Source organism: Arachis duranensis, chromosome 4 (genome assembly GCF_000817695.3).
Source record: "Arachis duranensis cultivar V14167 chromosome 4, aradu.V14167.gnm2.J7QH, whole genome shotgun sequence".
In the NCBI taxonomy this organism is placed as follows: domain Eukaryota; kingdom Viridiplantae; phylum Streptophyta; class Magnoliopsida; order Fabales; family Fabaceae; genus Arachis; species Arachis duranensis.
The window spans coordinates 67,697,669-67,711,239 of NC_029775.3; the positions used below are offsets into that span (position 1 = coordinate 67,697,669).

The following is a 13,571-nucleotide window of genomic DNA, read 5'->3' on the forward strand; positions in this document are numbered from 1 at the left end:
TTTGCCACGCCGGTTTGGGCCATCAAATCTTGGGCAAAGTATGGACTATCATATATTGCTGGAAAGCCCAGGATGTCTACTTTACAACGCCATTGAGAGCGTGCCAATTGAGCTTCTGTAGCTCCAGAAAATCCACTTCGAGTGCAGGGAGGTCAGAATCCAACAGCATCTGCAGTCCTTTTCAGTCTCTGAATCAGATTTTTGCTCAGGTCCCTCAATTTCAGCCAGAAAATACCTGAAATCATAGAAAAATACACAAACTCATAGTAAAGTCCAGAAAAGTGAATTTTAACTAAAAACTAATAAAAATATACTAAAAACTAACTAGATCATACTAAAAACATACTAAAAACAATGCCAAAAAGCGTATAAATTATCCGCTCATCAGTGTTCCTGCTATAATCTGAACCCAAATGAGTTACTCTCAACTCAACTACTACCTACTAGAGGAGGCTCATGGAAGGATATTTGCCGAGTACATGACATGAATCAACAGATTAGGGATAAGCTGATCACAGGCTTATCAATGGAAGTGGGCGATGGGCAACGGACTCGGTTTTGGGAGGATTCTTGTCTTATTGGTGGACCTCTAAGGGATCGATTTTCGAGACTTTTTTCTGTTTCAAACCAACGAGGATCTGTTATAGGAGACTGTGGGTTTTGGGATGGGTTAGAGTGGATTTGGAATTTCCAATAGAGGCGTGAGCTATTTCAATGTGAATTAGAACTTCTGAGCCAATTGCATGAGGCCTTGAGACCTGTGAAACTAGCACATAACAGAGAGGATAAAATGGTGTGGAAATATGAGAGGCAAGGTGTTTATTCAACTAACTCATTTGTGTAGGTGATGCAGGAAGAACTGATACCGGAGGAGAAAATCAGCTTCAGCTTTACCAGGACTATTTGGAAAGGATTGGTCCCACCAAGAGTGGAGCTTTTTACTTGGTTTGTGCTAATAGGCAGAGTAAACACAAACGAAATGCTAAGTCGACTTGGTGTTATTACTCAGGAAGATAATATTTGTGTCTTCTGCAATAATGAGGTGGAACATGTACATCACTTGTTTCTAGGCTGTAATTTTGCATGGCAGGTGTGGAGTGCTTGGATTTCAGCTTTCGGCCAACAATGGTGTTATCCGGGTTCAATGAAAGAGCATTATTTAAGCTGGACAGAGGAACCGAGTAGTAAAGAGAACCAAAAGAAAAGATTGAGGTGCTTCTGTACAATTCTCTGGAACATTTGGCTGGAAAGAAATAGGAGGCTCTTTCAGAATATAAGTAAAGGCATTGAAGAAATTATCAACATGACCTTTATTAGCGCTAACGAGTGGAGGGGTGTAGATCCTTTTACTTGTTTATGGCTGTGCCGGAGATGACTTCGAGATCGGATTGTGTTATTGTTTTTAGCTTCTTTGGGTTTTTGTCTGGACCTTTTTGCTCCACCTTGTTGTGTTGAGCTCTTATTTTCAAAAAAAAAAAACTAATTCAACATCGGTTACATATATAAATCATCAATCTAATTATTTAAATGATTTGGATCACCAATTGATTTATGGAATTCAGAAATGTTATGCGTTGAAGTATATTTTTAACCAAATTTAACCAAGTCACATAAATATATATACGCACATTATTTTTTCTTTCATTTGATATTTTTTCTTCTTTTTTCTTTTTTTCTTGTTTAATTTCTTTTTCTTTTTATTTTTTATCTTGTTTTTTCTTCATCATCAACATTATCTTCATGTTCAGTAAAATTATCGAACGCAAAAATTTTAGTTTAGAGTACAGAAATTTTAGTACATAGTACTAAAATTTTGTAGTGTTTAGCATATAAATTTTTGAAGTGTCAAAAATCTAATACATTGATTTATCCTACCAACAAAATATATTTAAAATATCAAGTATTATTAAAACAAAACATAAAAATTATGAAAAAGTATAAGGAACCAACATTAACCACCCAATTTTTTAAACAACTCTATTTAATAATTAACTTTAAATTTTTAAACTCAAAATTTGAATAATTAAAAACTAATTAAATAAACCCTTATTAAAAAGCGATAGAAATTCCTCCCTTTCTCTCACACTGCCATAGCCACACAGAAATCCTTCCTCCATTCTCCCTCTCCCACTCCCACAGCCGCACAATCCACACTTCTCTCCATTGTCATCGCCATCGAACCACCCAGCGCGAAGCCCTCTTTGTCCTCCTCAGCCATACCAACCTTCTTCTCTCTCCACGAACCAGACCTTCGCACCTGCCCTTAATTTGTCACCGCCAGCAACTCCAAGGCCACCGAACACTAGCTCCAGCCCCTCGCTCTGTGCCACCCTGTCTCACTCTCCAACACTGAACCAGTAGAATAGCCAAAGCTTCCTGAGCTCAGCCAAGCTTTGACGCAATAGAGAATAGTCCCTGTTCTTCCTCCTTCTAGCGAGCTTGGAGACGCACTCTGCCTATCTTCACTACCGCTGCAACCTCCTCCTTTTTAGTAATTTCTTACTCTGTTATTTTGTACAGGTTTTGAACAAACTCAAGTTTTTTAATTCCTTTATTTTAGTTTAATTTGGTTTAATTTTGATTTGAATTTAGGTTTAATTTTCAATCAATTTCATGATTAGTTCAGCTTAGTTTTTTTAGTGGATTTAGGTTGTATGATATGATTAGCTTAGGTTATTAGGTTTTGAAAAGTGTTTGGATTGAATTGTATTGCTGAAAATTGCTGCTGAATGCATTTGAGTCGAAAGTATTGAAATTGTTGATTTGGTATAACTGCTGCTAGAATTAATTGTATTCATGATTTGCTCTTTTGTGCTGAATTAATGGAGAATTGGCGGTTGAGATTGTGTGAAAATTGTTTGATTGGGTGAAAATTCACTGTTTTACTTCCCAATTTCGTGAATATGTTGCTGAAACTATTGGGTAAGTTTTGTGATTATGTTGAAAATTGCTGACGCTTTTGTTGAAAAATTAAAAATATTCTGAGTTTACTGACGATTTTTTTTTTGTTTTTGAAAAATTGCACCTGAAAGTGTTTGGACCTATTCTGAGTTTACTGATTGAATTGATGGAATATGCTGTTGAATTCATTTGAAGTGGTTTAATTGACTTTCTTTTGAATTAATGGAGGAACTGCTGCAATTGCATACATTTATGCACATTTTCTTAGTGTAATTAGTATAGAATTGTGGATGTTTTTGTTTACTCTTAGTTGAACGTTTTTTTTTATTGTATATTGATGTTTTTCGATGTAAATTTTTTTTAGGTGAATTTCTACATAAATATCCCAAGCATTCCTTGCAAGAATAGTGCATCAAATTGGGCGGATACTACAATGATCAATGAAGAATAAAAACTTTGATCACTTGTCAAACCAATATCTTTTAACACATGTGATGATGTTACCGATCGAGACACTTTTGATAAATTTTGAAATTTTTCTTGACTTATAGCTGTGAATTTTTACAATACTTTAAAAATTGGATGTATTTATTTTAATTCTACTTAGGATCTTTCTTCTTGTAGGTAACTTAAATGTTTATGCAAAAAGTTAATTGAATAACATCACATGTTTCTTTTAAACAAATAGATGTTTTTTTTATACTAAATGGATGATTTTTCTTGTATTAATTTTGGTCAATGTTGAATTCCTGTATTTATAGTGTTGCAAATTGTATAGATAAATTGAATGAATATTATGATTCCTTTCATTGCATCGTAGCATGATGACAAATTTATAGTTACTTTTGTAGGATATTTCTTTTTTTGTTTTTCATTCACATGACTTTTATACATCTTGATACTTGACAGAAGTAACATCCACTTATATTTTTGCAAAAATAATTAAGTGCCTAACAGAAGTTACTTATATTTATTCTTTACTAAAGATGATTCAATTGATAGTGAATATAAGTATCACAAAAGAAGGAAAAAAATTTGTAATTATTCTTCATCTTTCCTCTTGAACTCAATGAAAAATACAATCACTTCCATTGGTTTGACTTTAACACTAAAAAATATGCATCTAGTCTACAATTGTTCAAATATATAAATAGAGATATAATAATTGAAACTCAAAACCAACATGCACAAGCTCAAAAAAAACCAAAAAAAAGAGACAAATTAGGAGATTCTTAAAAGTAGAAGGATCAGATTCTTCAGCTTCAACAAGCTTTCGTAGTTTCTCTTGAAGATTCCTTACTCCGTCCTCAGTTTTTAGAAGCTTTCTCCATCTATATGCAGTCTATAAACCAAAGTCATCATATACAACAATATAGGAAGTCCATACATAAGGGTAAATTTTTGCATTTTCTTTGATTTTGAGATACTATTTTTGTAATGAATCTATCAAGTTCAAAATAAAAGAACCACTTGCTACTTCATCATCATTCATTAGTATTCTGGATCGGTGTAGCGGAACTTGTTATATGTGACTGATTTACCATGCTCCCTGCCTGTAATATCCAGTTATGGATAGTATGACAGTTGCATAACCAATGATCCTTTTACAATGGAGCCTTGTAAAATAACATCAAAACATAAACACACAGTATGCAGAATCAAATAAATTCCATTTATTCACGATAAAATGCAACATCCAATTTAATTTGAAAAGAACCATCCACCTATTAATTAAAATGAACATCCGTTTTAGTTGATATGAAACATCTAACAAATTAGGAAAAATTTCACCCTTGCAACATGTTTAAATAACTACACTCAAACCTAACTTCAATTCAAGCAAATTTAAACTAATTTTTTCCTAATTCCCAAACCACATATAAAAAAGAAAACAGGGGAATATGTCAATGTAGAATCGAACAATTCAGACAGAACCTGTAACATGCAGAATCTAACTTGGTACATCATGATATAAAAAATCTCTAATCATATGCAATTCCGTAAAATCCAACTCTTGATAACAACATCATTCGCTCTCTAAATTCAGCAACATCCAATCTCTAGTTATAGCAATTTACAAACATACTACAACTTAGCATTTGTAAACAGAATTCAGCTATCCAAACAAAAGAACATGAGTATAAACTTTTTGAAAGGAAGATACATGTTGCATAAACGAAAAATCATCCAACCTATGATATAAAAAAAACGCAAAAACCCCAATCTATAATAAAAGAACTATACAGTTAAAACTCCAATAGATGTTATTAAACCTCCAATAAATCTGTCCCAAAAAATCAATTTTTTTATGCTAGAATTTCACATAATCAAGTTTAAACCCAAGTTCAATTAGGAAAAAAAACATACTTACTTATCACTAACTTACCCTTTTGCGAAACTGCCAAACTACAAGGAAGAACATCAGCTAGGGTATCCAAGAGCAATCAATCAAAGCACACAGAACCCACGAATGAAATATTCAGTTGATATTTATCAAAACGACCAGTGATTCATCAAATTTTACGAATATCTCATACTACTACCAGTACTAGTACCTGAAGTATCCAACATAACATACAACATAACAGATACCTCCAATCCCTAAAAAATCACCGAAAACACTATAACAACACCATGTCCAAATCCTCTTTCAAAAACCTGAAGAGTAAATCAGAAGCAACATCTAAATACTTACCAATCAGTGAGATGAAGGGAGGTTTCCAGGCTGGAGAAGTGGCTGTCCAATGGCATTCAGCAGAGCTGCACCAGGAGGCTTCAACGGCGCTGCCAACACCGGCATGTAGTAGCAGCGGCGCGGCCTCCGTGAGCAGAACCTATTCGTTCGACAAACCTGGGTGGGAGTCCGTCACCGCGACCGAGATTGGAGAAGCTACAAGGGGATAGGAGAATCACGCCATTCTGGTACGTTGGGCAGAGGTGTGGTGGGCTGAGGCGTGGCGTCAAATGAAGTCAGAGACAAGGTTTGTCCGATGATCCTACTATTCTGGGGCAGCCGTGAATGGTTTCAAAATCCGATGCGGTAAAATAGTGAAAGGAAATAGTAGGGCTTTGGACAGGGTGAATTTTGGGATTCGGCTGAAGTGAAGTGGGTTTTGGATCCCGGCCCAAGAGTATTTGGTTGGAACCTAGTTTTCTAGCATTATTGCAAAATTATTAGATAAAAAAATTAATATAGAAAAGAGCAAAAAAACCAAACAGATGTAGAGGTAATTTTTTAATTGTGTAGCAAAAATTTTTTATACTATATTAATATATTTTTGTATTATGTGTAAAAATTTTTGTATTATGTACAAATATTTTCATTCTCTATTAATATTAACAAAAATTTTTATGTTATAGCAACAAGAAAAAGAATACGACAAAAATATATGCACATATTATATAAGTAATTTTTGTTAAATTTAAACTAACTTGATTAGTAGTTACTAAAAATACTTATAAATATAACACTATTATATCAATTTTTCAATTGAATCGTTCAATTAGGTAAGTCCGAATTTAATAACTACACCATTACATAATTGAAACAAGTTTATGCCATTTTTTTTTAAAAAGCAAAATAAAAGAAAGAAAGAAATGGAAAAGAAGAAAATTCACTATTTGTAATGTTTCTTCCATATCAACGTCATTTGTATTTTTGGTATTTGTCTTTTGTTGCTCATATCCTACCACACTAGTACACTACTACGTACTAACTAGAGGAAGATATATGGAAAAGGCAACTCTTGTCGTGACAAAATATGTTAATCTAATAGAAAATAATAATAATAATAATAATTACATTCATCAAAACAAAATGAAAAGGGCAACTCTTCGGGTGACAAAATATGTTATGTAGGGCCTCCGAAAAGATTGGCTTGAAGCCCCAATTTTTTTGGCAACCCAAAGTTTTGGTAACACCGTATTTCACCTTCAAAGCCAGCTGTCACAATCACCAAGCCCCATGCTGAAGGATTCATTGTAGCAGGGTTATTGTTGCTAACATCACTTAACAAAAAATTTGAAGATGCAGTAGCAGCAGTTGTAGCAGATGAATCGCCATGACCATTTGGTGCAGAACTTGATGCAACTGAATCACCTAATCCTGAATTATCCCTAGAAACTGCCTCACCTTCTTCTTGAGAAGTGCCATCACCTTCTACTGTGGCCTCAACTTTATTAGATGAATCTCCAACGCCTGATTCTGCGTTTGAATATGCTGAAGAGTCGTGATCCGGTGCGGCCGAGGCTACGTTACCATCAGTTCCGTTATTTCCGTGGTTATTGTTTTTCTTTGGAAGAGGAGGCAACGCTTTCTTATTATCATCCCCGCCGCGTTTTGTGTTCTTTTTTGCGTTGTTAATCACTGGCGCTTGTGATGGATCACTCTTAATTGTACAAGGCCATGGTATTGCTACTGTTACATCTTTACATTGGAACTGTTCATAAGATTGGGTCACGGTTATAGTCTTAGCTTTTGCAGCGTTTGCATTACGAGGCTCTTCATATTTCCAAACAAATACTTGAGAATCCTCACTTGCACTGATTATGTATCTTCCATTTGGACTAAATGAAGCTGCAATTTGGCTATTTCCATTTCGAAAACCTGCTTTTAACAATATTTATTAGTTGCACTTTCTATTGGTTAATAGGAAATTAAGAAAAAATTACCGAATTAGTCTCTCAACCTTTTTTAGAAGACAGATAATATATTTTAGAATAAAGGTCTTTGACTATTTGTACCAAATTTAAAAAAAATTTTCTACAATTCAAAAGTTCATAATCAATTTCTAATTATTCAAATAATTAGTTTAAGTACTCCTCCAAAGAGTAACTTACTATGGTGTTAGAGTCACTTAAATCAATAACAAGAATTGTTTAGATTAATTACTTAAATGATTAGAAATTGATTAGAAATTTTTAAATTAAAAAAAAAACTTTATCTTTCGAACAAATGATCATAGACCAAAAATATATTTATTCTATATTTTATCATAAGTTTCATTGTTTCAGAAATAAAGACTTTAATGTTTTCTATTTTGAGTTACATAAATCAGAGATAAATTAACTATTAAAGAAATATGGAGATTGATTTCGATTTTTTAGTATTTAAATCACAGTGTTTTAAATAGAAGAAAAAGACAATCCAAAATATCACCTCTGAACTTGTGAAGGACTTTTGAACCGTCCACTATTCTTATCCTAGAATCGCCTGAAGTAATAAGAATTTCTGATGTGTTCCTTGGGGCAAACTATTATAATGATAAGCTGCAAGTTAGTTTGCTTTCTTGAAGGGAAAAAAAATATTATCCAAAAAAAAAAAAGAAACCATAATTGCTATTTTAGTCACATGAAGCAAAGATTTACTTGGAAACCAGTAATCTTTTTAATCTGAGATTTCTTCTTCTGTGTGAAGTTAATTGTCCCTGGGTCACTTAACTGGTGATCTGGTAATCATAATGAAACAAGAATTTATTAAGAAATGTGAGACCGTCTAGTAATATAACATGATAAGACTTAAAATTTATAAAAAAAATTCCACATTAAATAGAAATATTAGTAATAATTGATAATTGACAAGAAGAAGAAAAATTAACACCTTGTACTTTGAAAGTGCGGCAATCCCCTTTAATCGTACCAACTATAGCACCCTACAATAATAAAAGATGACAATAATGATCAAAGAGAATGTAAATTATTTGCCAAGGTAAACGCATAATTATGAAATCTTATCAAAATCATGACAACATAGATTTTGAAAGAAAGCTAAAAATGACACCTTAATTGCTTCAATGACTTAATTAGATAACAAAATGCACTAAGATGGAATAAAAACTATATTGAAATTAATCTTTTTAAGAGTTAGGATGTTAATCTTTTTTCCTTCAAAAATTAATTTATAGAAAATCGAATATATTAGACGAAGTATTAGTTTACTCTAGCCAATATATAAAAACATAAAAGAAAAAATAATACAAGAAACAAAAGTATTATATTTATATAAAAAATCAACCACCATATATTTGTGTATAAATATATAAATTGTTTAACTAATTTATTTTTAATATATATTTTAAAAATAAATAATTTAATACCTAATTTTGTATATACAACTAACATAGTCCGGTTAAGAAATAAGCGTACATGGCCATCCGGGGTGTAAGTAATTGCAGTAACCATTTCTTCGATGTCTGTCCAATCCACAACCTGACGTGCAGGGATGTTCCATACTCTAACCTTAGCATCAAGGCAGCCACTAATATAATAATTTTCGTCTATAGGATGGAACTGTATGCAAGTTACTGCCACGCACAATTCGATAAGAATTAAAGCAAAAAATATTGACATTATTAAATTGATTAACAAAAGTTAAGAAGTATTCTTACCGTAGTCGTTGTGTGCAAAGAACTTCAAGCATGCTTTAGTTTCTAGGTCCCATAATCTCACTGTTTTGTCCATCGAAGAGGATAGAAGTAACTGTGGGCAGAGTTCAACAATAAAAAAAGTGATTGACTTTTCTGTTTCGTTAGATTAAAACCGTTTATTAGATGTGTATCACTATTTCCCCAACTCTGGAAAATGTAATATTTTAGTTGATAGAAACAGTTAAGTGTTGGAGAGCTCTATGCCTACGAGGAAAGAAATGCGCAAAAAGTAGTTTGTTATATGAAATATTTGGTTGAGAAGAAATGAGATTATTCCAGCATAGAACAACAGAGGTGGCAGACTGTATAGAATTTTCAGGAAGTGGAGCCGTGACTAATTCCCATTGTTATGTGGAAAATAACATCGGAATAGCATAGAAATTGTTATTTTCTTTTTGTCTTGTTTGTTTGGTATGTTTACTGATTTGGACCAGGACAAATCCAAGACTTCATCCAAATGACCGTTAAAAGAGCAATATGGCTTCTCCGAAAGGTTAAAAACAAACTCAGGGACTTGTACCCAATCTGGAATTGAGCTCCCTTTCCCTCTTTTCTTCTTGTCTGGTGGAGCCTCTGTTTGCCCTGGTATAGACGGCGTAAGACCGCATTCTTGTACTTCCCACACATGAATTACTTTATCTTCTCCGCCGCTTGCCAAAAACCTTCCATCCAAACTAAACTTTATGATCGAAATCCCTCCTTCATGTGCTTGAAACTCTTGACACAAATGTAATGCCGAAAGCTCCTTCTCTGACTTTCCAATTTGTCGCACTTTCACCCAATCATTCTTCCCTTGTTGTGTTGCTTTCGATTCTGCCGACACTGGTTGTGATAGAATTCCTCCAGCTTCTTTAAGTTCCTTCTCCCCGCCAAAACTTTTACTTGCAGCACCTTTCACATTCTTTATGAACGAAGCTCCCTTTTTCTTGCTTAATTTCAAACTTTTTGAAATCGAACTCGATGATAATATCTTTCCTATACCTTCCTTCTTCCCCACCTTGGCTCGCTTCATCATTTCCTTGACAATTTTCGAATGCCCCACAGTTTTCTCAAACTCATCCATCGTTAACTGCTTCCCCGTCTGCAAATCACTTAGTTTATTCCACATTCCGTCTTCGCTATATTCCTTCACAATAAATTCCTTCCCGGTATCCAAATTCTTTATCAGAAAGAAAGCCCCCACTCCTGCCCCCGCCGCCGTCGAAGACTTCCGGTTATGATTGGCCACCCTTGCCTTCACCTCCGCAGGATCCTTCAGGACCATTGCGGCGGGGACCATCTTAGCACGAGGCATTACTATCTCCGACGAGGTTCTTGTTAATCGCTGCTTCGAAACCTTCCCAATGAACTCCTCTTTCCTTGCTTTCGCCATGGAAATCATCTCAATATCCCCTTCGGAACGTGATCGCACCAAGCAGAACAAAACAGGGGCATGCTTCGTTTCTTGCTCTTCTGAAATGGAAGGAAGGGAAGGAGAGGAACCAACAGCCACTTCTTCTAACAAACGTGGGGCCCTTGTTGTAGAACGAGGCGGAACAGGAATAGGGATAGGAGCCTTCTTATTCATTTTATCGAGCTTCTTGGTGACAGCACGATCAAGAGCGAAACTGGTGACCTTTAATGAGACTTTGTTTTCATCCAATCCCATGCTTCCAAGTAATCTTCTTCGTCTTTCTGTGATGGATCCTGGTGCAGCCATCCAAATGTCGTAATTGGGGGTGGGTTGAATGGAGGCTGTTCTTGTAAACATTCGTGAGAATGTTCGATATTGTGTGGTAGACATGGTTGCGGAGAACGATGTGCGGGGGTCTTCGAATTCCTCATCGTCGTCGGAGGAAGAAGCCAAGTCACGGTGACAAATCGTGTTGAGGCGGTTAGTGATCTCGAAGAAGTGCTCGTCCTCGTTGTCGTCGCTGAGGCCGGCCCAATTCATCGTCAGCGTTTTCTTGCGTTCCATGGTGGTCGTCGGCGGCTCTAGGAAGTAGCGGTGGATAATTAGAGTGCCAAACCAGTGAATGGAAGTGATTATCGTTTATAATATACTTAATTTTACATTATTTTTTTAAATTCTTTAAAGATGTTTTTCTGCTTCGAGGTTTTGAGGTAAAAAAGTGGAAGAGAGGAAATTAAGGGAAGCAGAAAAGGTTGGTTGGGAGTTATCGTTATGAATTTTGGAGGCAAAGAAACGGTCAACATATTTCTATTTATATCTCTTACTTATATGCATAGTGCATCGTCTAAGGGATTTATTTTATTTACGGATATAGATAAATATTTTATTTGCAGATATCCCTAACCTTCATTTTTTTTATCGGACATTTTTTTGGATATTTTTAAGATATTCGGATATTATGGTGTGCACAGATGCATGAGATGATTATACCATTCATTTGAATTTGATTTGGCAAATTACGAGAGCGATCGACTTTCATTTTAGTGTTGTTATTTAGTAAATGATATTTTTTTATTTTTTTAATCAAATTTTGTATTTTTAATTTTAATTTTGAGTATGTTAGATAACTTGTTTTATTGGATATTTGTTGCAATGATGTTAGATAAAATTTTTAAATAGTTGACTTTTTAAAGTTAATTATTCTGAAATGAAATAATTGTTTATTATTATTTTTATCTATTTATTTCGAAATAAAAATCTTTATAATTAAAATAGATTTGTTATTAAAATGTTTTACTTTTTAACAGAAGCCTCGCCTACTACTCCCTAGACGAGTAACCCACACTCTTGCACTACCCGACGCTATTTTCCCTTACTTGAAGGAGGTTAGGTTTGGTGACACGGTGTAACTTAGGGACATTGTCTTTGACAACTCCCCAATTACTACAATTGTGAAGCGTTGTTATCCAGAGACCCACACTTTTCACCTGTTTTGGGGTGAGTGCACCATCATCCTGCATGACATTGCATACCACGTCGGGTTATGCACTCACAGAGAGCTAGTGGGTGGGTGCTTACGTGATTTCCACACATGGTACCAGTACCCGACTTGGGAGTGGGTAGAGGAACTCCTCAGTGTCAGGTCTCCTCATGCTCAACAATAGGGGGCGCAGTGGAAGGAGTCATTCTCCATCAAGCTAACGTGGCTGAGGGATCGAGTACATTATATGCCAGCTACTACAGATGCAACCACCCTTCGACAATACACGAGGTGTTACATCCTATTGTTGATCGGGGGTTGCTTGATGATAGACAAATCAAACAATCAGGTTCATATCTGGTGGCTGTTTTTGTTAGAGGACTTCAAAAGGTGTCGTAATCTGTCTTGGAATCCGCTATGCTTGCCTGGACGTACCACTCCTTATGCTCTTCAGAACATCGATCTATCACCGACATTACTGGATGTATTACTCTACTGGTCTCATAGATCTACCATAGATTTTCTTAGTAGTGTCTACCCGAGAGACAGATTCTAACATTTTTGTTGGTCGTGAGGTAACTATTTTCATATATAGTTATTGTACTTTCTATGTATATAATTCAAAAGTTTTTTTCATAAATTGAGAGATTGTTATTGTTGCATATGTCCACAGGTTGATAGGTATGACCTAGTATAGTAGGGACCAGTTTGACTAGCGAGTCCTCCGATGGTGTCTTTCGTTGGATCAGGTACAATTGGATGAGGTACGTGAAAGTGTTTTACTTAGTTGTCTCTAAACGATTAGTTCTCCTATGTAATGAACTGAACTTGATGTTATATAACACTTTATTTTGTAGTTCCTATTGATGCCATACCACGATCTAACCCTGCAGGCCATTAGTCCAGACTGGTTGAGAAAGGAGACAAAGTGGGGGACATGGATGAGTGTTGTTTCCCTTATCTGCTTCAACATTATTGAGTTTCACTATGATGACCGAGTGAAATGCCAGTTCGATGGCAAGCAGCCGGTGCCTAGAGACTCAGTCAATGTCAACCGGTTTATGACCACCACAGAATGGGACGAGAATGTGTGGTGGCCCACTCGTCACCAGCAGTGATATGATAGATGGAGGGCTCGGTTTGAGGAAGGCCATAGGATCTCTATTCAGTCATTCACTGACTACTGTCCTACTTTGGAGTATTGGGAGTGGTTTTAGCAAGCTTGCTGCGTTAGACATCTGTTCAGCCAGGACCTGCTTGATGATCCCATACTTTTTACTCTTTCAGATGACGTAAAGCCTACCGCTAGTCTGTCTAGGGACGTGCTTGACCTTCCTTGGGATGTCCCTACTCATCGTAAGCATGCTGTGGA

At 35.4% G+C, this 13,571-nt stretch overlaps 1 protein-coding gene across 1 annotated transcript; it reads right to left on the bottom strand.

The window, feature by feature from the left end:
- Positions 1–6,752: 6,752 nt before the first annotated feature.
- LOC107484720 (WD repeat-containing protein YMR102C-like) lies at positions 6,753–11,283 on the bottom strand. Its single transcript, XM_016105263.3, has 7 exons — positions 9,748–11,283; positions 9,288–9,378; positions 9,046–9,203; positions 8,501–8,552; positions 8,269–8,348; positions 8,060–8,153; positions 6,753–7,507 (listed from the first exon to the last, which is right to left on the bottom strand). The coding sequence occupies exons 1-7, from the start codon at positions 11,281–11,283 to the stop codon at positions 6,753–6,755; spliced, it is 2,766 nt and encodes a 921-aa protein (XP_015960749.1).
- Positions 11,284–13,571: the final 2,288 nt, after the last annotated feature.

What these genes read in the sequence shown, in the direction of transcription:
- LOC107484720 (XM_016105263.3), bottom strand. Translation starts at nt 11,283, where the DNA reads ATGGAACGCAAGAAAACGCTGACGATGAATTGGGCCGGCCTCAGCGAC. An exon ending in ATTTGTCCTGGTCCAAATCA is followed by an intron (nt 9,379 to 9,747) that starts GTAAACATACCA and finishes CTCTGCCCACAG; the next exon opens with TTACTTCTATCCTCTTCGAT. An exon ending in CCGCACTTTCAAAGTACAAG is followed by an intron (nt 8,349 to 8,500) that starts GTGTTAATTTTT and finishes TATGATTACCAG; the next exon opens with ATCACCAGTTAAGTGACCCA.